Source organism: Orcinus orca, chromosome 21 (assembly GCF_937001465.1).
Source record: "Orcinus orca chromosome 21, mOrcOrc1.1, whole genome shotgun sequence".
NCBI classification, from domain to species: domain Eukaryota; kingdom Metazoa; phylum Chordata; class Mammalia; order Artiodactyla; family Delphinidae; genus Orcinus; species Orcinus orca.
This window is the reverse complement of record NC_064579.1, coordinates 22871031-22895902: the sequence shown is the minus strand read 5'-3', so window position 1 is coordinate 22895902 and position 24872 is coordinate 22871031. Positions and strand designations below refer to the sequence as shown.

General features: G+C 45.3%; 1 protein-coding gene and 1 long non-coding RNA gene across 8 annotated transcripts in view; one reads left to right on the top strand and one right to left on the bottom strand.

Annotated features, from left to right (window-relative positions):
* Window positions 1-24872, top strand: part of STOX2 (storkhead box 2) — a 157147-nt gene that overhangs the window by 29518 nt on the left and 102757 nt on the right. The window contains exon 1 of one of the 7 annotated variants that reach the window (XM_004281740.3): window positions 21611-23225. The exons of 5 other annotated variants lie outside the window; for them this stretch is intronic. In XM_004281740.3, the coding sequence (XP_004281788.1) occupies window positions 23060-23225 (166 nt within the window). In that variant the 5' untranslated portion in view covers window positions 21611-23059. Of the gene's footprint in view, window positions 1-21610; window positions 23226-24872 lie in introns of those variants that run through there. One more of the 7 variants, XM_033409276.2, reaches the window with a different exon arrangement.
* LOC125962853 (uncharacterized) lies at window positions 9922-21533 on the bottom strand. The gene is made up of 3 exons (XR_007474679.1): window positions 16620-21533; window positions 13165-14160; window positions 9922-11466 (listed from the first exon to the last, which is right to left on the bottom strand). It is a non-coding gene; the product is annotated as an uncharacterized LOC125962853 (long non-coding RNA).

Genomic DNA, 24872 nt, shown 5'->3' with positions numbered 1-24872 from the left:
CTTTTCTTTGACCCTTTACTCTCCATTCATATCGATCTTTATGGGTCCTTGAGCTCTGGGTTCCCACTTTTTTTTTTTAGCAATTACAAAAACGAAAACAGGGCATTTCCCAGACATAAAACTCTTTCTCCTTTCCCAGTAGGTCAGTTAATCCTGGGCCATTGCAAGAGTTCAGTGAAACTTAATTCAGTTAAATTCTATCGCTCCATTCCATCCCAGTTCTGGAGTTTACCTTTGGCTGCATAAAGAGGAAACAAAGCCAAGACTTTAGCCAATGTCAGAAAAATATCTTTCTCCCGACATTTAGGTTGAATGCTTGGTTCTTGTAGTCGGACAAATGCGTTGTAGAGTTTTAGCAGCTGTTAGGATTTACTATGCCTGAGTTGCCCTTTAAACTGCTTGTCTGGATACTTCGCTGCTTATTTTGAAGTGGGCTTCATATTTCATAGTATCTTGTAGCTGGAAGAGACCTTGGGAAACTTCTGGTCTGACCCATTTGCTTTAGAAATGAAGCAACGAAGCCCGCAGAAGTCAAAGGACTTGTTTTAAGGTCACAAAGCCAGAAAGTGGCAAAACCCAGGCTAGAACCCCAGTTGCCTAATTCCTGTTCCAGTGTCTTGGTCACTGATTTCAGAATAGGATGTAGTGGTATTTTTCACCTCTCTCCAGACTCAGGAGGAGAATTTTCCAAGGAATCCATGTTATTGTTGGAGATTTTAAAAACTTTCCTTTTATTTTGCACAGTTTCTAATGTGCGGAAAAGTAGAGAGAATAGAAGCACAAGCCCAACAGCCAGCTTCGACAATGTTCAATTCATGATTCATCTTGTTTCATCTATATCCCTACCTACTCTCCCACCCCAGATTATTTTGAAGCAATCCAGACATCGTGTTATGTCACCCATAAATATATCAGTATGCATCTCCAAAAGATCAGCACTTAAAAAGCACAACCACAATACTACTATTAACTGAAATAAATTAGCGGTAATTCCATAACGTTATCAAATATCCTATAGTTGGCTTAAAAAAATCTGTTATAAATATTGTATGACCATTTTATTTCAAATATATTTTTCCTTTCAAAGGCGACACACATGCAGTTAAGAATGGTGGGCATTTTAGATCAATGAAAAGAGAGAGGGGCTATAAAGGACTGTCAAAATCACTGATAAAAACATGCCACGAGTTTACAATCACCAAGGAATTTACTAGATATTCACTTGATTTTGCAGTGTTTTAATTCTCCTTTCTACCTAAACTAGTAAATTTTAATGTGATGTTTTCCAAAGACGTTGCAGCTGTTGTCTTTGTATCCCTTCAAGTCAAGTATCAGTGTATGAAGGAAACTTGTTACCACGGAAAAGGAGAAAGTCGTGGCTATTTTTGGTGGCAGGTTCATGACAGATTTTTCCTTTGTGTCAGCACATGTGAATACCTTCAGCTCCTAGAGCTCTAGTTTCCTAGCATGGGATATAAAATATTTTATGGCTGGGGACACATTCTCTTCACTACAAGTTAGGGGAGACATGTTGATTCTTTTGGGAGACACGGTTGACGGTGCATTTCTTATTACTTCAACTCCTTCTGTTAAATGTCTTCAGTGATGGAAGCCAAGAGCAGGTTTTGAAGGACGACCCCATCTCATTAACACATTCAGATGGGCGTGGAATCTGAGCTGCAGGATATAAAGTCCGAAACAAAAGAATCTCCTCAGTGCTTGTCTGCACTAATGAGAAAGTTAGGAATTTTGGCAAGCTGGCTAACGCCAGAAATGTTTACAGGAGGCTTTTTCTTCCTTAGAGAAAAATTAGGAAAAGTTGGATCCTCCGGGTGAGAAGCAGGAAGCCAGATCTTCCTGAAGGCCACAGTCATGAAAGTAAACACCCCAGTGTGTAAACCAGCTGGTAGAAAAGAAAACAATTAGCCCTGGAAGTACAGCCGCGTGCTTGGTGCTGTGTTCCTGTCATCACACACCCGACACTAACAGTGGAGAGAAGTGTGATCTGAAACGCACTGGAGACTCGCTCCATCTAGGTCAGAGTCACTTCCGGGACATGATACACCTGTGTCACGTGGTTACTGGGGCCACAGCCAGCCTGGAGATTTGCTGAAAATTTTTCCTCCCACCCCCATCACAGTCATCAGTTGACCTCACACCACCTTTCCAAATCTGAACAAAGTCCTCCCTCTTCATCTTTTGTAGTGTTTGTTGTTGTTTGTTTTACCTTTTCTCTCTGCCATTGGTTTCGGCTGGTCTAAGAAGGACAAGTGTTTCAGAAACAAAAAGAGAGAGGGATTACATCACTGATAAATCCTCCAGTTGGGGCAGCTGTTTTGGGACCACTGGGGTCTCCGAAGGCCTGCCTTGTGCGACCCTCCCCTCCTGTCTGCGGCCTCCTCGCCGGGCTTGAGTTACGGTGATTCTCCTGCATCTGTGGGCCTGCGCCGGGGCTGGCTGCCTCTTCTTTGCTGTGTTAGTGGTGCCAAGGAAGGAAGAGGAGATGCCCCAGCTTCTGGAAGCTAAAGATGTGGACATCCAGCCCGGTGGCTGTGTAGCATCTCTTGTGTCTCCCTCACCGATAGGCCGTCTTCCCGAGGTCCTGCTCTTTCATCCTTTTGCTGTGTAACTCTCTGACGGTGGGATTTGTAGGAAACCCTCCTTTAAAAATGCATATGTCTTTAAAGTTCATTTATTACATTTGGCCTATAGCTCGAGGCCCCAACCAATAGAAAGTCCCCTACACAGGGGCACTGTAGCCCCCTCTAGGCCAGTGTTTGCATGGAAAAGGACTTTGAGTCCAGTGTCCTCTGAGGCTGCTGGCCAGAGGGAGTGAACTTCTCTGGCCCCAGAGATAAGGGCCCAAGTGACAGGGTGGACACAGAGGATTGTGGAAGGGAATAAAGAGCAAGGGGCAGAAGGAGGGGGCCCTACAGGGTATGAAAGCCAGAGGCCATGGCAGGGTTTCGGATGGTTGCCAGAAGGTGTAGACAGAGGCAAAATAAGGCTCGTTCAGGTTGGTTCTTGAAAAGCAGAAAGGATGGGCATTGGGAAGGCGTCCTTGGAGATGGGTCTTGTACCCAAGAGATGCTTTGTAAATGGGACGTCTCTAACTGTGGGACTCCCTGGATGTTTCAGCAGCACAAACGTTGAGAATAAATCCTGCCTGCCTGTCTGTGAGCCCATTGAGGATACTTGGGGACACAAAAGAAGTGGGGAGAGAGCTGGCATTTGGGCAGCTGCTCCGTGTCTGCAGCTCCTGGCACGCTGTCACAGGGCTTCCCAGGTGTGAATGAAGAGAGAACCAGGCTGGAATTAGGCAGGTATTAGTAGGGCAAGATACATAGCAAAGGAGGGGCAACAACTATGTCTTTTTCTTCTAACCATCTTTCTCTCAACTACCTGTTTACCCTCTGAAAAGCACTGCCCCAAACACTGACATCCCTCTGCTTGAACATAGAGCAAACCATCCTTGATGACAACTCCCATCACCTCCTTTCTTCTCCGCCTCCCTCCTTCCTACAAATGCTCGTTGAAAGCCTTCTACGCATGAAGAATCATGCGAGGTCCTTGAACAACACATTCCTGTCCATGTTGTGAGGCTTTTCTGTGGCACATCAGCTCAGGACCATTTTGCGATGGTTGTGATGCAGGGTTGTGCAGCCCTGCCCTGCACGAGGATGTCTTAGCTGCAGGACATCATTCACATCAGGGTTTTATACAGTGAGAGAGATAAAGTAATATGTCCTTAGAAAGGAAACTCCCCCCGTACCACCACAGTTGTCACTAAGGCAGTGTAAAGGCTTCTAGAGGCCCAGAATCGACCTTCCTTTCCCCCTTTATAATCAGATGTGTTGCCGCTCATGACCAAACCCTTCACCAGTCATTAGCAGTTACTCTGCTGAGTGCACTACATACATTTTCATATTTATTCTTCACACACATTGAGAGGAAGCCACTTTTCCCATTTTACCTTGGAGGAAACGATGGCCTAGCAGAGATTTTTGGACTTTGCTCAAGGTTATGCATCTGATAAGTGTTAGATCCAGGATCTTTTTAATACCTGAGGATGGAGGCAAGTATCTTAGATGCATCTGTTGGGTGTTGGAGGGTGTTGGAGATCTCCATTTTCTTTTTATTTATGAGACAAGTTCATTTTTCAAAGGATGGGGATTCAAGGCTCCAAGCAAGACCCCCCCAAGCAGTACTAATAGTGGCTAACATTTGCAGTGCCTTCTCTGTACCAGGCATTGTCTCCGCAGTTCATGTGGATTAACTGATTTGAATCTTACAGCAGCCCTGAGTTCTATTATTATCCCCATTTTCCAGTTGAGGAAATTGAGATCATACGGGGATGGTCAGTGGCCCAGTGCATTTACCTGGGCAGGCGGCCTCTAGACCCTGTACGCCCCGCCTCTCTGTTGTGCCACCCAGATCCCAGGTATATCAAGGCCCCGTCCTGCTTGTTTCCTCCTGGCCTTGAAGGAGCGCGGAGGAGGAAGCCCTTGTGAGGTCTGGCGGAGACAGCAGTGCGTAACTGGGATCTGGATGTGCGCTCCTGCCTGCTCTTTGCCAATCCCGTGGTTACTTCTTATTCTGACTTGCTTATTTATGGGCCCTGGGGCTTGTCAAGGAAGAAGCTAGAGGTTCACACAGTCTGCACAGGAACGAGACAGATTCTTGTTCCTGTTAATGAGAGTTAAACATCTCAAGTGTTGCTTTTCCCCCACCCCTTTCAACCACTTCATTCTTTTGGAAAGTGTTCAAACCCCGCAATTATGCAGGTGACCATAGTGCAGAGCCGATTTACCCCTTATTTCTTGGGCTAATTTGGCTTTGGACGAGGGAAAGGGGCAAATGCTCCCTTTCTCTCGAGCACAGAAAGCAAGCTGGCTTCTTTCCTGTGTAAGTGATTTGCACAGGTTTTCCCAAAAGGGAAGTTTTGCTTTTATAAGCTACCGAAAAAGTTCCTGAAGCATTATTGGGCCATCTCGCTTGGTTTACTTGTTTATTTTTCTGAATGAATCCAGCTTTGGTTTAGGAGTTTGAAGGAGTCCAAGGATTGTCATCAACAGCACTGTTGCAGGTTGAATTGTGTGCCCCCTAAATTCCTATGTTGAAGTCCTAATCCCCGGGACCTCAGAATCTGCCCTTATTTGGAAATAGCGTTGTTACTGATGCAGTTAGTTAGGATGAGGTCATACTCAAGTAGCGTGGCCCCTAATCCAGTGTGATTGGTGTCCTTGTAAAACAGTGAAATTTGGACACAGATATACACACAGTGAAATGCCATGTGAAGACGGGGTGATGCAGCAGAAGCCAAGCAAGGCCAAGATGGCCACAGAAGCGCCAGAAGCTCGGAGTGAGGCCTGGAGCAGATTCTGCCTCCCAGCTCTCAGAAGGAACCCACCCTGCGCACACCTTGATCTTGGATTTCTCCAGAACTGTGAGACGGTTTCTGTTGTTGAAGCTGCCCAGTTTGTGGTCTTTTGTTCTGGCAGCCCTAGAAAACTAATGCGAACAAATTCTTACCTCAAACAAACAAACAGTAAAAATGAAAACATTAAGTTAGTAAAGTTTGATGGGCCTGAGCCTTTGAGCAAAGTAAAAACTTTCTTTTTTCCAGCATTGCAGCAACTTAGAATCAGAGGACCTTGGCACTGGAGGGCCCTGGCTGGGGACTGGCTCGAGGTCTGCAGGGGCACCTGCCGGGCTCAGCCTGAGTCCAGGGTCACTGGCTCACTTCTGCTTCTCTCCACCGACACTTCCTTTCCGTTCATTCTTGACTTCCGGTCCCCCGCACAAGCTCCATGTCCCAGGATAGTCTCCTCTCGGCATGTTAATTTCTCTCTCCCTTCCTACCTCTTCCTTTAAGTCTTCCTAGTTTGATAAAAATATGCCAACTGCTTCCTTTCAGCTCTCTTGATCTGGAAGTGAAATCCCCAATGCCCTCTTGCAGAAGAAGGACCCCGCTAATTTTCGATTCATCCCTATCTTCCACCCCTCCGGTGCCCTTACCCTTTGCCTGTATATTTGGATGCCATATTTTATGCCTCCCTGGCTTGTGTCTGCCCCACTTCCGCCATCCATTAGGTCAGGTTGGAGCTGAGGTAGGACCAGCGTGGGTGGGGAAGCCAACAACAGGTAGGCTGAAGTTGAAGGTGGTACCTTCATTTGGTGGGAGGAGAGCCTGGGTGGGATGCCCACACTGTGAAGGGGAGATAGACCACCGTTAGAAACACAGGTTAACACAAAGAAGACTTCGAAACGGGGAGATCTGGCCAAGAATCAGAGATTCGCGAGGAGATAGAAAACCAGGCAGATCATGGGCAGATCATGATCACATGGGCCCGGGAACCGGGGTGAACTCAGGGCAGTGTATACGGTCTCTGGCAGCGCCCGATGTGTGCGTGCATGCCATTGGGGGACTGAGTAAGATCAGAAAGTGTGGAAGCTTTACCTCTTAGGAGGTGCAGAGACCGTGGGACCATGCCATTGTGTCATCTGAGGTTAAAATCCCTGGGATTTAAGGCCCCAGTCTATGGAGGGCTTTGAGTGTTGTGCTTTCTACAATATAATGCTTCATCCACGGTGCCAATTTTTACTAAAATTTTACTCATCTTCTCTTTGGAACTTTAATGGTTTCCAGATCTGCTCTGTGTTGAAGGATGGCCACGAGCTGTGCCACAGGGGATGGGTGAGGTGCCCTGCGTGGCGGGCCGGCCCCCTGGAGCGTCCGAGGTGCTGGCTTAGGCAGTGTTGAACAGCCACAGCTGCTGGTGGTCTGTACACGGGTGGAGGGTCCCGGATCCGTGCGGAAGATGAGGGAGTACCTGGGCATCTCATTTGGTGGGTGTTTTCTACCCAGACCGCAATCCTTTGTTTTTTGCCCAGCAAACACCAAGTAGAGCTGCGTTGCTACTTCTAGTTTTCTTTAGTCTTTGGGAAACAAAACAAGCTTTTCTCCCCCAAATAAGACTTTAAGTTTTAATCAGGTAAATACTTAGTGAAAATCCTTGACTTTACTAAGTTTTAGCCCACGTGCTCATCTTTTTTTTGTTTTTTTGTTTTTTGCGGTATGCGGGCCTCTCACTGTTGTGGCCCCTCCCGTTGCGGAGCACAGGCTCTGGACGCGCAGGCTCAGTGGCCATGGCTCACGGGCCCAGCCGCTCCGCGGCATGTGGGATCCTCCCGAACCGGCACGAACCCATATCCCCTGCATCGGCAGGCGGACTCTCAACCACTGCGCCACCAGGGAAGCCCCCACTTGCTCATCTTTGATGGTAGGGACTTCCTGGATATAAGACTGAGCCAAGAGCTCTACATATATTATCTTATGTAAATTGACCACTATATATTTTTACTGTTCTTATTTTAAATATGAGAAGACGCAGGCTTATAGAGGTTAAATAATTTGTTCAGGGACACAGAGGAGGTAAGGAGCTGAGCCAGGACTTAAACTGGGGCCTGACTTCAAATTCTGTGTTTAACATTGAACTGGCATAACCAATAGTGTCAAATTCTGAGTTCCTAAGAATTTCTTTTTATTCTTCCTGTTGTTCCAAAGTAAAATTTTACCGTGACTTGCGTTATTATCATCTCAAAGTCACAAAGAAATAGAACAATGACTTAGCATGTATTTATTATTACTCTGGCCCTAATCAGCTCTTCTAAATATCAATAAAAGTGAGATGTAGTGCTTTCCTAGACTTCAGAATGTCTGCATATCTATCGCATTATAATAGCACGTCATGGTGTTTGAACCAGGAAAGGGACACGGCAGCTGTTGAGTGCAGTTCCCACCTTTTCTAAATGAAGATATTGAGAGTCATAGAGGTTTGGTGAGTTGACTGCTGGGAATTAGTAAAGACTGGCATAGAACTTCCGTGCTGGTGTTCTTCATCCTTCCTTAAGTGTTCTTCACAGAGCTCTTATCTTTTCCAGTACCTCGTTGAGGTTGGTGGGTAAAACAATACAGGAGCGGAGAAGTTACGCGACACTTGCTCAAAATGCCAGAGGAAGTCCGTAGTGGAAGGAAGACATGAGCTTAAGAACCCTGGGACCATCCTGGTGTGCTTTCCATCACCCCCACCCCATCTCCCTGAGCCTTGCTGTGCTATGCTGCCTCTTAGGGGTTGCCCTCTCAGCAGGTCTCTGAATGGCCACATGGCCACGTTGCCTTAAGCCCACTGATGCGAGAGGAAGGGAGGGAGGGGCGGGAGGGAGGGGGAGAGAAATAGAGAGGGGGGACCGTCACCATATCATACATGACTGATTGTGAAAATGGTAAAGGATGTCTGGGAACTTTTGTTTCATGCATGTGTGTGTGTTTCTTTTAATTTTTTCTTTTTTTTTTGGTGAAAAACTCAGATTTTATAATTATTAAGAAATTCTTCCTGTCAGAGACAAAAGAAAAAGTGAGCTGCTTCATTCCATTTCCAGCAACATAGCAGACCATATATCCTCAAAAGCCCCCAGATTAAAAAAAACCACGATAAATTTCCAGGTGAAATATTTCATAGCATTTCTTGCCTCTTCGATCTCATAAAACACAAATCTAGCTCCATCCACATTTCTGTACCATTAAGCTAGCAACTCAGCCCCAAGGGAACTGGCCTGTTCATGATGAGCAAAGAAACTGGTAAACAGGGTAAACTGCAATAAGGTTTGACTACTTAAAACCGTAAAAGAAAGAGGGGGGGACAGAGAAAGGAGAGGGGGAGAGGGAGGGAGGGGGGAGGGAGGGAGTAGAGGGAGGGAAAAGAAGCAGGAGATGGAGGAAGAAAGAAAGGAAGAAGGAAGGAAGGAAACGAAACAATAACCTGGGAGCCAATATATGTTTGTACAGAGTTGAGTCATTGCCAGGTATTTGTGTTGTTTGGGAGAACATGGAGATGGTGATTTATTTTAGATTGTTTTCAAGTTCAAGAATGCCTGTTGACATATCGGGGTAATCACTGCAAGACTAGAAGAGAAGACATTAAGAGAGAAAGAGACTACGTAAATGATTTAGCATGGCACAGTAAAGAACTTTCTGGGCTTCCCAAGGGGTGCACCACCAGACCTGGCAGCCAGGGTGTGTTCAGCCCTGGACCCGGTCGAGGGTGTTAACTAAAATGGATTAAAGCAACATTTACTGGGCACTAACTGATTGCCAGGCACATATTTCATTTCATCCTCAGAACAGCCCCATTAAATTGGCACTTTTGTCTTCCCCATGTTACAGAGGAAGAACTCAGGGATAGAGCTCATGTCTGAGGTTGCCCGGCTGGGAAGTAGAGATGCTGGGATTCAGACACTGAGAGATGTGCTCCAGAGTAATCACTTTTAACTCCTAAACTCTTTCGCCTTAGCAAAATCCTTGCAGGGAAATCCTTGCCTTAGCAAGATTCTGGGGGTGGTGGTGGTGGTGGAGAGGACTGTGCCCCTCCAAGATGGCTCCAGGCCTCTCCCCTCTGTTCTCCTGTTCTACGGCCTGTGGGCCTCCTCCCGGAAACGTGCAGGTGCACACAGCTGGAGGAACCTTTTGCCTTGATTTCATGGGTACAGCGCAGTGCTGCAGTTCTTGAACTTGGTCATTTTGAACTCTGACAAGGGCATAAAATCACTTCCTTTTAAACTTTTCTGTTTTAGTTGCTGAGGTTATGGTGTTGATTATAATGGTCTGTCATGGCACGTGAAAGCAAATTGGATGTTCTTATAATTGATGCATACTTAAGACGTATTTAGCCTCTCCTCTAAGCAAGTTATATTTCAATTGTTACAGGATCTAAATTTCAAATATCCCATTTGCCATGCCACCCATTCACTAGCATATAGGTGCTGGCTCCATGAATACATTTATGTCAACACCAAACATGGATGGATTTCTTTAGGTCTGCAACTGAAATAATTTAGGTCTAAAAATGTGTCCTGGCTCTGGAAAACTCTGTAGGAGGCTCACCTCCAAAAACTTGGAGATGTTTAAACACGCAGTGTCTGGAGCCAGGAAGACAGATCAGATATTCTCTGGAAATCAACTTCCCTCTAAGATTTTGGAAGAAAACTGTGTCGCAAAACAGTGTCTCCATCCTATCTCTGGGTTCAACTTTCTCTTTTCTTTATTGCCTTCTGTCTCTTTCTTGTAGCTTCTTATTTGGGTTTGGCCTTTTCCCATTTCTAGGATGTTACTCCTTTCTTCTGAGAAGCCATGAAGACAGAGAGGTAGCAGTTTCCTGACTGGCACAAAGGTGTGTCCACACAAAACTCACCTGTAGGCTGAAACGAGGGCGGGTGCTCACCTCTAGTCTAGTCTGTGTCACAAAGCACAGTCCACGTGCAAAATGTTAGGACTTGGCACTTGTCCCTTCCCCCTGCTGCCAGCGCTCAGCTTGGTGGCCTGGAGGGAGCCCCCGCTGGCCTCTTAAGAAGGTAGTCCCTCGTTCTTTGTGGGAACTGGGAGAACAAGGCGGGGTGGGGGGAAAGGCTGGGGAATGCAGGTTATGCTGTATTGTGTATTCTCCTTGCAGGAAGCGTTTGCCATCAGATGGAATTACCTTAGCCAATTTTTGGCTTGGGTAAACGGGATCATAGCAGAACCAATGCAATATATGTCTTGCCAAAAATTAAACTTTGGCCACAGGTCTTTGAGCCTCCACCCCCATTAGTCAGGGGACAAAGAAGAGTACATGGTGACACCCCCAAATGCCAGTATTTTACATTTTAAAATATCTGATCATACTGGCAGTTTTTCTTGTCTCCCCACTTACATTTATTTGTTCCTCTTATAAAGCAAAAATTAAACTTTTTGACCAGCCTTCTTTCACTAAAAGTAGAGTGACCGTATGTCCCTGTTGGACCAGGAGGGTTCTGGTCAAGCGTTTTGTCCTAGTGTAATTAATAGCATCCTTTTTACTTGAAAAAAATGTCCTCGTTGAATAATAAATAACATGGTAACTAATGAAAGCTACTGCAAATGGTTATTAGGTTATAGTTAACCCTCTCTGTTTGAAATAGAAGTCTCATAGCACCTTTAAAGTATCAAATGAATAATAATAGGAAGACTAAAGATTATTACCCAGAAGGCTAATTACTTAAATTTTGAAGGAAAGTTGGAAAAAATCTCTCCAATGCACTTAGTAGTAATTATTAATTTCATCTGTGTATTTTTTATTCTATATTAAAGTCAAAATGTTATTAGTAATTATTAAATGATATCACAAAAAAGTCCTATAATTTGCTGGGAGTTAAAGTAGTTATTCTTAAATAGAGTCAGGAATTTAAATGTCTTTTAAAAATTATTGTAATTTGATAGAACAGGAACCTATTGGAGCTTTGCTTATTTTTTCATATATGATTTTAATTGTTCATGTATAACATTTCTTTGAAGCACAGGAAGTGACGTGTTGAAAAAAAGATTCCTCCTTTAAAATCCATCTGTGTTATCGTGTGGTTTTTCACTGGCTTGGGAAGCAGCTCTGTGGTGACCTGCAAACAGAATTGAGAAAAGAAAACTTTCAAGATTGATTAGTCTGAAGGAGGTGTGTGGATTTAAGTCTAAGTCTCATGCACCGTCTGAGTATAAACCAACCGAGGGAGTCATGTGAGTCATCCAAAGAAATTTGTCTTCTCTTCCACATGCACGTATGTTCATAAAAAGTTATTAATAACTTAGAAATTGGGGGACTATTCTAGCAATATAAAGATTTCTGTGAACTTCATTCGGAGTACCCAAAAGCAATTAACATATAACCCTAAATTTAGTAACTACCCCCATCCATCATTACGGGGGCAGCAGGGCAGGGCAGGAAAAATCCTGGACTGGGAATCTCAAGAGAGGAATTCTGGTTTTTCAACCTCTGTATGACTTGGGGCAAATCACTTACTGCCTTTGAGCCTTCGTTTTTTCATCTTTAATTATGATAACAAATGTTACCTTGCTGACCTCAGACCTTACGAGACTCAATAAACTGTAAGGTCCTAGGCAAACATAATGCATTATTTATTATTCCTTAGCTACTAGTGGATCTGAGGGAAAACAAAGTAGGTATAATATTCCTTTATGACCCTGAAACCACTTTATAAATCCATGGGCATTTGTTGGGCTTCTGCGAGGAACACAACCCTGCAGAGGGCCAAAAATCAACATATCCTGGCACCTGCTTCTAGAGAACCTACTTTTAAAAGGCACAAGGCTTCAAAAGATGAACGAAGTGAAGTCTTCCCTGGCCTCTCCATCTTAAATCAAAAACCTTCATCTTAGCCTTCCTCCCGGCGTTATTTTCCTCCACTCCACTCATTGCTATTTCATATTCTGTATAATTTCCTAATTTGTTTACTGTTATCTCCCCCCATGAGCATGGAGACTCCTTAATCACAGACGGTTTTGTTCTAATTGCTATTTTGTTTTTAAACTTTGAATCCCAGAATTTGTAGCCGTCTTCAGCACATAGCAAGTGCTCAATGAACATCTGTTCAATGAACAAAACAGTCTTTGGTCTCAAGGAACCGGAAAGCCGGGGAAGCAGGGGACATCTCTGTACGGTACCGCATTCTATTACAGCATTGTAAGCACCATCATGGAAGCGCACAGATTGCTGTATAGATGGGACCAGGACTCCCAACTCTGCAGGAGACGGGGTGGGAGGCAAAGAGAGGGAGAAGATGGAAAGTTTGTCAGAGCACTGACTGCAATTTGAATCTTGAAGGATGAATGAGAGTTTTCCAGGAGGACAAGGTGGTGATAGGCATCTTAGGCAAACAGGGCAGCTTCCGAGAAGGTCTGGAGACGGAAATTGACATTGCTGAGGAACAGTGAGAACTCGTATTTATATTGATCTTTTAAGGAAAAAGTACAAAAGGAACGAAGGCTTACAGGTTGATGCCGTGTGTCACTCGGGGACGTGTGAGGGTCCGCGAGGTGGAGGCCATTTCTGTGTGGCCCTGTGTGTGCCGTGTTTTACTGTTAGGTGTTACTCCTCATAACTGTTTATCTGTGCTCAGTGAGTGGATTTACAGATCACATGATCTTCATGATTTTGTCATGAGATGAGGAAGAATCGTGAAATATCTTCTACCTCACAGAAGTCTACTGGTTCTCTCATGGCAAAATACTTCAAGGAATTGTTCAGTGTGAAGATAAGGTATTCTTCTTCATAAAATGATGAGAGTTACAATTTTGCTGACCTTTTCTGATCACGCCGAGGCTGAGACCAGTCACTACAATCGGAGGAACCCACTGATACTGTGATTTTAGCTGGTCTTTTGTGGTTAGTCAATTATGAGCTGAACGAAGTTCACGGAGACACCACGTTCAGTTGTGCTGAAATCTCGGGTGGTCCGGGAGGACCTGTGTTGCCTCTGAAGGTTGGCAGTAGAAGCAAAGTCCTCACTGTTGCCTACACAGGGCAAGTCGGAAAATGGAAAGATTTACTTAATGAATTGTCGCAACTGTCAGTCATGTCAGTCAGGCAAGTAAATTTCTCCTTTTTTCCCCTCAACCTGTGAAGAGGTGTGGTGACTCCAATGGACCCTTGTGTCATTCTGAAGCTTGTTGGCTTTCAGTGAGAAAGTCCACTATTCATCTCTTAGGGTTTGAGAAAAATATGAGGTCTTTCTAGAGGAAGCTTGCTCTCTGTGAGAGTGTGCCTAGTGGCTCCTGGCTTTGTAAATGCTGACATTCCGGTGCTCCCTTTAATTCCCTGAAGCTTATGAGTGTAACTGCAGGTCCGTCAAATGAACAAATAGAGCTGCAACACGTGCTAATTTGCCAAGACAGGTTTCTAGTATGAGGTAGATTGAAAGAGGCCACTGGATGTAGAGGCTGCATAGGGAGGGCGTGGTGAAATGGGCTCCTTTAGTTGACTGAACAACTTGTTTAAAACTCTTATCCTTTTACTGAGCATACTTTAACCATTCTGAAGAGAGACGCGAAACCCTGACAGAAGAGCCTCATGGGTATTTTCTCAAAGAAGAGGGCAGTGGATATTCCTATCTATGCGGCATATGCAGAAAAAAACAGATCCCGAGGTTTACCTCAGGTAACAAAGTTTGTTGAACGGAAGTCAGGGGCTTCATCATCAGTGTCGAAATCTTGTATCAGAAAAGATGGTTAAATATTTGTATGATTTCCAGCTGCATTTGCATGTGAACGGAGGCTTCTCCGTGCAAGTTAACATAAGACTGAAACACATAATTGTCTTATTATTGTGCAGTCTGATTTTTGCCTTGAACTATTTAATATTGATGACTGATTACAAATTGCTTATTATCAAGTTTCAGTTTTGAATGGATAAAGTTATTTTGAAGTATGTATTTAAGCAAATAAATTAGATATTTGATTACATATTTTTAATTTTTAATATTCAAATTTTACAACAGTCTTAACTTCACTGAATTTTTTAGGTTACCCTTTCTGTATCTTAGGCACATGACACTGGCTTTCTGTGTCTGGCCTCCCTCTCCTTCCCCAGTGCCTTGACTCAGGCCTTCAGGATATAGGAAGGCAGTAGAAACACAAGAATTTGGGGACGGATTGAGTGTAGTGATAGGCATGGGGTGGATGGGAGGAGAGCAGTGAGAGACAGGAAGCAGTTGAGGATGCATCCCAGGTCCTCGCTTTGGGAGACCGAATGGCTGGGAGTGCCGTTCGCCACATCCAGAAATGTATTCCAAGAAGCCAGAGGTTGGGAGCACGCGGATGAAGATGGTTAATTGTGTGTAATGAGAAGCTTGAGTTTGATTGTCCATGGAGTATCTGGGGAAGATATTCACTTGGCAGTAGGAAATAAGGATTTGGAGATCAGGAGGGAGGTCTGACGGAGAGTTTTTGGAAATCAATCACTTCTAGGGGTTAAGACAGAGCAGTGGATGTTGTTGAGCTCAACTGGTGAGACTGAAGGTAGAGAAGGGTGATTGGGGACGGAATCCAGGGAACACCAGTGTTTAATGGGTGGAGGTGGACTTGAGAGTTGAGAGGAGAGCCAATGGAGAGAGACAGTAAGAAAGACAAAGGAGGGAAACATTTTAAGAGGAGAGAGTAGACAATAGCGCCAAGCAAGAAGCCAGATAAGGGCGAAATTTGTCGATGGATTGGGTAATGGAGAGATTGCCAGTTATATTAGCAAGAAGAAAAATGTGTGTATGTATAATATTTTGGAACTATTTAACAGTGGAAAGAAAGTATGAGAATAAGGACCAAAATCAGTAGCATAAATCATAAATACTTCAAAGCTCAAGCAAGGGGAGGATCCAGAATTAAAATGATTTCCCAGTGTCTGTGTGTGGAATCAGTCCATAAACATTGGAGATACCCGTGACCCTGTCTCCTCTGTTTGCCCTCCACTGCCCTGTCTGTCCTACACTCCCCAGCCTCTCACAGATCAACTGTGTAGGTCGGCAGGTTTGAACCTGGCAATGTTCCCTGTTCACTGTCCTCCATTCCTTCTGTTAGAAATCAGATTCTGACTAGCATCCTCTCAACTGTGCTATGGCAGTCTCCTCCTAACTGGTTTTCTAGCTCAAGTCTTTAAGTTTTCCAGGTTATCCTCCATTCTATGGCTGGGTTAATTTTTTTTAAATGGTATCATTGAGGTATAATTGTATATCACAAAATCCAACCATTTTTAAGTGTGCTATGTGTTTTTATAAATTTATACAATTGTGTAGCCATCACCACAATTCCGTTTTGACAACATTCTCGTCACCTTGGAAAGTTCCCTCAAGCTTGCAGCCAATTCCCACTGGATTCAAATGTCAAGTCCAAACCCAGCTATGTCTCTCCTTTGCTCAGGATTCAACGCGCCCCTTTCCCTTTTTACTTATGCACAGACTAATTGGCCTGAAATCCCAAACACTCCACCAACTGTCCCAATATACCCTTCCAGCTTAGTGGCTCACGAGTCCCTGACATTTTCGTGCTTTTCAGACAAACAAGACTATTTAGGGTTCCCTCCATCGATTTCTGACCATTGTGACTTTGCTCAGGCTCCTTTCTCCAGCTGGTAGAAATGGAGTATTAAAATGGAGTGTTTGTTAATATAAATTTTAAAGAGCAAAAATTTTGGTGTCTCTAAACTTAAAAAAGTCTTTTAAAAAATTTCTCTAGATCTTGACAAATTCAAATGCACCCTTGAAAGAATCATCTTCCAGTTATATTTGGGTGGAACCTGACGCTACCAGTTTACTTTTGAGCTTGTTTTATATTCTCGGTCTACCTGATATCAGCCCTTTTTTTTATGTGCCCCCCGTGTGTGCAGGTGAAAGGACCAGCTCACAGCAGCTTGTCTTCCACGCTGTCCACACAAAGCCACTTCCTGACTGTGCCTTTGCGTCTTGGACTCTATTCTTTTTTATCTTTTAAATTGCATAAAATATACGTAACATTTACTACTTTAATTCTTTCTGTACAGTTCAGTGGCCTTAACGTTGTTGTGCAACTGTCACCACCATCCATCTCCAGAACTTTATCACCGTCCCAAACTGAAACGCGATACCCATTAAACCCTAACTCCCCCCTCCCCTTCCCCCAGGCCCTGACAACCGTGATTGTCCTGTCTCTGAATTTGACTCCTCTAAGCACCTCATCTAAGAGGCATCATACAGTATTTGTTCTTTTGTGTCTAGCCGATTTAGCATAATACCTTCAAGATTCATCCATGTTGTAGCGTGTGTCAGAATTTCCTCACACTTGCTCTTTCCGTTTGTTGACGGACACAGGTTGTTTCTACCTTCTCTGGACTCTGTTCTCGACCCTGGGTAACTGCTCCAGCTTGAGCAGGGTGTGCTGGGCACCACTGAATGCTGCAGCTCTTGCAAACACGCTAGCTGTGCCTGGGTGTTTTCTTCTTTCTTTTTCCTAAACCCAGTTTGTGGATGCTCCGTATTTCAGCTATTTAACCCAGTAGCATCCACGGTATGGTATCTCTGTTACTTGCTGGCCCCCACCGGAATTCAGCTTGTTTTGTGATTTGGTGCAAAGCAGGATGCGTAGGTGAACAAAAGGATCTAGAAAGGATTCAGTTTTTTTAAGGGCCCCCCCCCTTAGTGATCAAGCGTAACAATAAACTTGGCTATTATTTCCTTGATGCCTTCTGCTTGCCAGCAGTGAAATGGAACATTTATATATTTACCTCTGATCTTCACTTTGAGAGCTTATCACCATGACAGTTGAAACAGTGGAACTCAAAGATGAACTTTTCCCAGGCCCCCAGCAAAGACGTGAATGCCTGCTCTCCTTGGCGTCACCACACCAACCTGCCCTCTATTACTCTGACTTCGCTTAGTCTGGCCTGGAGATGGATGTCATCATCCTGGCAGCCTACTCCAGCCTCTCCATCCTCCCAAACACTCAAGGCCCCTCTTGAGTTACTTCTCCTTGGTGAGTTCCTCCATCCCCAAATAGTTGCTTTCTTTGGGAGTAGAATTCATTGACCACCATTATTCATTATAGCCCTGTCGGCAGTGGGTTATAGGTGATGATGGACCTGAGTGGAGAGACTAAGGGAAATTCAGCTTAGATTTTGATAGGGATGCAAAGACCAATATATACACTGTCTCATCATACTTACGACTTCTCCGAAACATGTTTTACGCCATGGATTTATCACCTCCCACCACCTGTCTAGATCTGTTTGCCTAAATGTGTTCCAGCAACAGGTGGTCCTATGATTAGAGCTTGAAGAGCAGTTGTTGTTGTTGTTGTTGTTTTCTTGGTGGATTTACAAGGTGCGTTTGCACATGAAAGGCTCTGAGAAGTCCAGCAGGCCTGTTGTAACTTCAGCACATCTTCTGAATTTATAATGGAACCCTCTTTCCAAGTCACATTTGTTAATGTATCTCAGGACAGGGGTTCCCCAGAGCACATTATTTATTGGGAGCTGCAGACCTTCATGCCAGCAGCGTGACCACTGCCTTGGCAACCACGCTGGTGGTCCACATAAGAAGAGAGCATCTTCTAAGACAATAAATGCTCAAGCTTTCTGATAAAATTATAGCTAGCAGTTTGGAGCCTGGGCAAAGGAGGACAAAGATGTATCTACCAAATACATGGTCAGCTACCTTATTAGCTGCTTTTGAAGGCCCAGGTCATATGAATGTGCATATGTACATACATGCAAATATATGAGTGTATATATGGCGTCACATAAGAAATACTCCCAATCTTCCAGCTCGAAAGCTTCTGAAAAAGCCCTCATCCTTTTGGGACACATTCATTTCCAGATTCCATTTAGCTTCTTAACCTGGGCCACGCAACCGCCCAATTTTAAGGTGTGTATATGTATTTTTTTTTGACTAAAAGCACATTTGTCAAATGAAACTGTTAATATCTTTTTCAAATTATGTTTCAGGACGCAGCAGCAAGATAAATGACTATCAGACTCAGAATTTTGATTTTTATTTAACAAATATTTTAATCACAAAGTTTGATGCATATATCACAGACGTACGTAAATACATAAACACCTATTTCCTTTCTGCGGACTTAGCTCTCTTACCATACCAAAGTGGGGCTTTCTGTGCACAGCAAAGATCACTTATATTTAGGTCTTTAATGAATGTTCAGTATACCAGAGATACAAGTTCAAAATATCCAATTTTCCTTGATTAGAGATACAAATGGGAAAATCAAATTTCCTTCAGTTTTTAGGTTCAATGCATTCAGTTTGTAAATTTGGTATTTTAAAAATAATAAAATTAAAACTGTAACTCTCAGGGGCCTTTGAAAAACATTTGATCAACTCACATTGAAGACTAAAGTCCTTTTACTCAATAATTAGCCCCATTTAGAAACACAGTTATGGAAAATTTCAAACCAGATTCTTCAGAGTACTTAATCAGGCTTCATTAGTCATCACATCTGGGCCAGTTACTGTGAGCCACTGGACACAGCTATGAACTGCAATGAATAAAACAGAAAACATTCCTTGCCTTCATGGAGCTTACATACTTGTAACTATTAAATTCATTCAACTCTTGTAAATCTAATAAACCAAGGTTTTAAATGAGGAGCGCATCAAAGTCAAAATTCTTCTACCTTTCAACTTAAAATTACAAGTCTAAAATCAATTACAGTTGACCCTTGAATGACACAGGTTTGAACTACCCATTTCCACTTACACGTGGGTATTTTTCAATAGTAAATACCACATGGTCCATCCGTGGTTGATTGAATCTGAGGAACCGTGGATGGAATGGCTGCTATAAATTATACTTGAATTAACCTGGTTGTTCAAGGGCCAACTGTATACATCTGAATTAGAATCACAAAGCAAATGTGTGTCTAATTAGTGTCTCTATCTGATGTGTAAATACCAAATGTACAAATTATTAAGCCTGATTTAAAAATTACGAGTACTGTGAAAGTGATTTGCTGTATCATTTCACTATTTAATTCTAAACTTTCCTACTAGGAAAACCTGGGATTATACAACTGAGCTTACTTGATGGACAGTTCAAGACCCAGATACTTGACTGTCTCAAGTAGGTTGAGCAATTTGAAACTAGGACTAGGGACCTAGAGGTTGAGTATGACCAGAGTGAATCTTTTCATAGGACAGATGGACACACTGAGTCTGATTTTAACAGTGGCTGTAATAATGGGATTCCACTTTCTTTACATAGCGTTGGTTTCACAGTATGTTGTTTGCTAGGTTCAAGTCTTACCTTCATAACTTCTTTTGATGTTGCCACTTAATTTGGATGGATAAATTACTTAACTGTCTCTACCTCTCCTGCTTTCCTATCTGATTCGATTAAGCCAACCCAGCCTGTTTACCGCCTGGTTCTTCTGTGTCTGGCTATTTGGCTTTGGCTCCAAGAGCATTCTGTTGCGTATGGACACTGGGTGATATCGCTGCTCTGCAAAGGCCAGCATTCAGAGGCAGCTGAGTGGAGCTGTAGCTCTCCTCCCAGAATATCCATCAAGCCACCCCCATTCCTTCAGATGAACAATGAATATTTTCTCAGTTTTAAGTCAAGTGCGATTCAAATTTACAGTCCGGAAAAGTCCTGGATGACCCCTCCCCTAAACAGAATCCCTCTTCTAAGCCCCTTTTATATAGAAATTCTGAAACTATCATTGCTTCTTTGCTTAAAACCCTTCAGTGGCTCACATAATACAATAGAATACAAAACCCTTAACGTGGCCTGCAAGTCCTTTCGTGATCCAGCTCTTGGCTTCATCCGTGATCTCATCACACGCCTTCCTCTTATGCTCCAATTCCAGCCACACTGGCCTTCTTTCACTTCTTCCAACAGAAGCCAAGTTTCTTTCCCACCTCAGGGCCTTTGCATGCACTGTTCCCAGTTTCTGAAACATCTCTCTCCCTACTCTTTGCTTGGATGACTCCACATACTGTAGGTCTCAGATTAACTGTCATTTTTTCATGGAGGTGATTCTTCTTTGTAGACCTTAACACAATCCGTGCATTTATTTGCTTACTACCTAGACCATAAGTTACGTGGGGCCATGTGTGTTGTTCTGTTTGCCCGGCATCCATCACAGCATATACTAGACAGTCAAAAATCATTTGCTAAATGAATAAGTATCACAGTTGTCACAGCAATCACCATTAGCCTTCAGTCGTAACCGTTATAATCATTCATATAACCACTTCTGGCTCATGGGATGTAGGGTAGTTGTTGAATTGGATTGAGATATCTAAATGTCAATATCTCATGCGTTCATTAATACAATTATTTTTTATTACCTTTATGGTTCTCTACACATTTAGTCTTCTTTAGCTTCTAAAGCTGGAGGCTTTCTGTTCTTAGCAGTCCTCTTACAGTAAAGAAGACAATTTAGCAAAATGTGCCTTTTGGGAGACTGTCCTTTTCTAACTTTTAAAAAATATCATTGAATATTAGCTAACTGGTTTACGGTAATACATTTTGTATTAATAAGTAATAAATTTTGATTAGTGTAAATGCAAGTTGCTTAGTGATTTTTGTTTGTTTACCCCCGGGTTCCCGGGAGATAGATCAGTTACACTGGCCCCAGGTTACAGAGGGCAGCCCTTAGATATTGAATGGAAGTTCTAGGTTCTATCATGTTTGTTGCTGAAACCTCGCCCCCCTCTGTGTCGTTCTTCGAGAACCTGCCCCCCCCCCTCCGCAAAGAATTAAAGCCTTGGAAAAGCACCAAATTGTGCTAAAACTCCTGAATCTTAACCATTTAGAACCCAGTGCGGTTTTTTGGGGGGGGGGGTTGCAGTATCAACCTGGAAAGATCATAGGTTCATAAAGGTTTCATATCCCTGTCTCTGTACCTCGGCACCTGAGAATATGTAGAACAGCATAAAACATGATTTTGAACGTTGCATCGTCACAAATGGAAAAAAGCGCAAAGACGTAAGAAGAATCAGGTTTATTTTTGTTGTTTACAACACCTAAGCGTTATTGGAAACCCAAACGAGAAGCCAAGCTGACAAAACGGCCGCAGCGCAGCGCGGTCGGGGGTTCTCCGCAATGTGGCCGCGCGCCTTTAACTCGCAGTGACCTCCGCGTCCCGGCCCGGCATCCCGGGCCCGGCGCCTCGGCCGGGGCGGCGCATCGCCCCCTCCTCCCCTCTCGCGCAGCGCGCATTGTTGTCCTTTAGCGATTGGTTGTTGGACCAGAAACAGCGGTGCAGAGCCGAGCCGGGTAGTGGGGCTGTGGACCTGAATGCAGGTTAGCGGGCTGGCAGTGACCGACACCGGGGGCTCGAGGGACAGCGAGGAAGAGCCGGAGACGCCCTCGCTGCGTGGACCAGGTGCCCGGGCGTTTGCGGCTGTCGGCGGAGCTCCGGGTGGCGCCCCCTCCCCCGGATCTAGCTGCCTCCGGGATTGGCGCAGGTGGGCAAGGCAGGGCACCGCAGACTGCCTTGTTCCCACCGAGCGGTTTCTCTCCCTTTCTGCAAGCGGGAGGCGCCATCCTAAAAAGATGTAAATATCCGAGCGCTGACTCCTGGCTGGGGCACCAGCCAAGTCCCAGAGCCGCCGCAGGGTGTTTTACATGAAAATGAGAAGCTTGACAGGATCCGTGCTCTAACTTAAGGCAGCTCGGTGATTAGCATGAGGCTGAGCGGCTTCCCGGCTTCCTGTACTTCAATAGCCATTCTGCGCGCTCGCGACTGAGCAGCGGTGCCGCCTTGCGGGTGGCGATCGGCAGGCTCCGCATCCTTGGCAGCCATGGCTCCCGTCGCCGCCGCGGCCAGTAAGTAGGAGCATGCCTGTGTAGGGGGGCACATGCGTGTCGGCGCGCGCGCGCACACACGCACACGCACACACGCACGCACACCACCCTGAGCCTTGGAAGGAGGAAGATCGACGAGGCGCTGCAGTCGCGAGGACTCTTCCTGGATTCGGCAGGGGCCCGCCGCCGCAGCTGCTGACTGCAGAGCCTGCTCGGATCCTGTGCACACGCGCCCCCCATCCGAGCCTCTGTAATGAAGACTGCCTCCCGAGGACTGCAGGGGAGGCAGAGCCAGCCCGCGCCCGGGACTGCGGGCCGCGCGGCTGATAGGCCCAGGGGGACACGACTTGGACACTGTCATCCCCACGCCTCGCTCTGAGCCGCCCGGTGCGGAGAGGGTCTGCCGCCGCCCCTCCGGCTTCCCGGGCGCCCGATCCCGGGTCACCCCCGGAGGCCTGGGCTTCCTCATTTGTTTGGGTCTTTTGTGCCGTGGCTCACAGTTGGCTAAGCACTCCTGCGCTGAATCGGGCCATTGTCTGCGCTCCCATTGCTTTCACGCTGCAAGTCTCGGCGCCCTCACCCCGCCCGCCCCCTCCCCGCCTCCTCCTGGCCGGGGAGCCTCCTAACGTGCCTTTCCCCCCAGGAATCTGGAAGCTATAAGCCGGGCGGATTGCAAATGAAGTGTAATGCATTGTGGGACGTGTGTAAAATCGGAGCCTTCGCTGTGGGGGGGTGTGGGGGCGTGGGGAGGGCCGGACCCGCCGCTGGCGGTGTAGACGCCGACGAGGAGGGGCTGGGAAAATGCGCGCAGAGTCCGCCCGGGTCGTGCCCGCCGTAGACGGATGAAGCCGCGCGCTGCGCCCCGGCGCTGAGGCCCCGAGGATCGGGGCAGCGGGTCGCCCTCCCCACCATGAAGAAGACCCGGAGCACAACCTTGCGGCGAGCCTGGCCTAGCTCGGATTTCTCGGACCGGGCCTCGGACCGCATGAGGTCCCGCAGCGAGAAGGACTACCGCCTGCACAAGCGCTTCCCCGCGGCCTTCGCGCCCCAGGCTTCGCGGGGCTACATGACATCAGGTTGGTAACCGCGTCCCTGCCCCCAGGCCGGGGCCACGGGGCGTGCTCCGAGCGCCGCGGCCGGGGTGCTTCCCCGGGAGGACGGGCGGTGATGGATGCGATAAGTTATGGGGAAAGCAGGAAAAAAAATTAGCTCTCATCCACCATTTTGTACCTCCGCAAGATCCACAGCAGGCCCTCTCAATATGGGGTTGGAGAGCTATTAGTTAGGTGAAATCTGGGAGGGGGACGTGCCGGGCGTTTTGGCTGCACAGATAAATGACCGCCAGCTCGGGCGCCCAGCCTCCTGGAGCTTGTGGAAGAGCCTGCGCCCGCCGTTGCCCGCAGTATCGGGCTTGCTCGCTCCCGCATTGTGGCCAGTTATTATCCTAGTGGGTATTTAAACAGCCTTTCTTTTTCAAAAGGGAACAGGTTCCATGCACAGTTCTGGATGGTTTGAGTCAGGGAAGAGGTCTCAGGCTGGTCTGCTTGCACGCAGGGAACTGTGTTGCAGCCCACTGAATGCATTCGGTGGGGTAATGGTGTGTATGCGGATTGAATGCTCACATGATTTTGTGTGGATTTAACATATGTTGCTTTGAATCAGGTTATAAGGAAAGAATGGAGGCTGTGTCATGTATTTGCATGTCAGACAGGAAGGACAAACAAAACGGTAAACGGGAATGAAGGATTTCATCTTAAAACGCATAGAAGCATTTGTGAGGGCGCCAGTTAGTTCCCTTTGGAAATACAGCGGATGGCTTTGCTGTGTGACTTGGAAACCCAGGGATAAAATACTTGAAACGCTGAAGGAGGAAAATCCTGAAACTCTTCTCGTTGTTTTCTCCTTACTTACTGTTGACCACTTGTATGTAATGATGTGTAAGACACCAATTTTGGTCTGTTTGTTTTTCATTCTGAATGAATTCATTTTCTTCTAAACAAAATGTCCTGGGAAAACCGAGGTTATATTTGAAAACACATCTATACCAAATCACTCTAAATCCTGGGAAGATTGCTTTAAGCTTGCAGTTGGTACTCAAAGTCTAGCTCTACTATCTTTCTCCTAAAACAGCAAGTTTAAAAAAAAAAAAAACTGGGGCCGGTATCTCATGCTTTAAAAATGTCTTGTGAGTGCATTTCCGTGAATATAAAACCTAAATAAAATAACCGTCTTTTTTACTGCAAAATCTGGTGACATAATGATGTACTGTCTTGGCAATAAGGCTCCCTTGATTTTCCCTGTCATGAAATGCCAGATTTGTAAAGGAAGTGACAACTACAGTTTATACTTCAGTAATTGAAGTCAGTCACTGCTGTGGTCGCTTTATTCTTCAGGCTGGTGGCAGTAAATTTTGAAATACACCTAAATCCAAGTGTAACCTCAAAACACGTATGTCCATAAACCCGTGTCTACACTGAGTGTTCAGATAATCTCAGGTTTCATATCCTTGGGGTTTGAATGTCTTCATTCCACACTGAAGAGTTTCGCCTCTTTTTTGCCCCTCTTCAGGAATCAGTATTGATACCAAGAGTGAGGCTGTAGGAGGGCAGGTGGCCATAATGTCTTCAACAAACCTGCAAGACTCTGTGATGATTTCAGGCACGTTCCCATGGAGCCTGTTTTCACCTATCTTGTCATAGCATCATTATGATCACATTTTTATT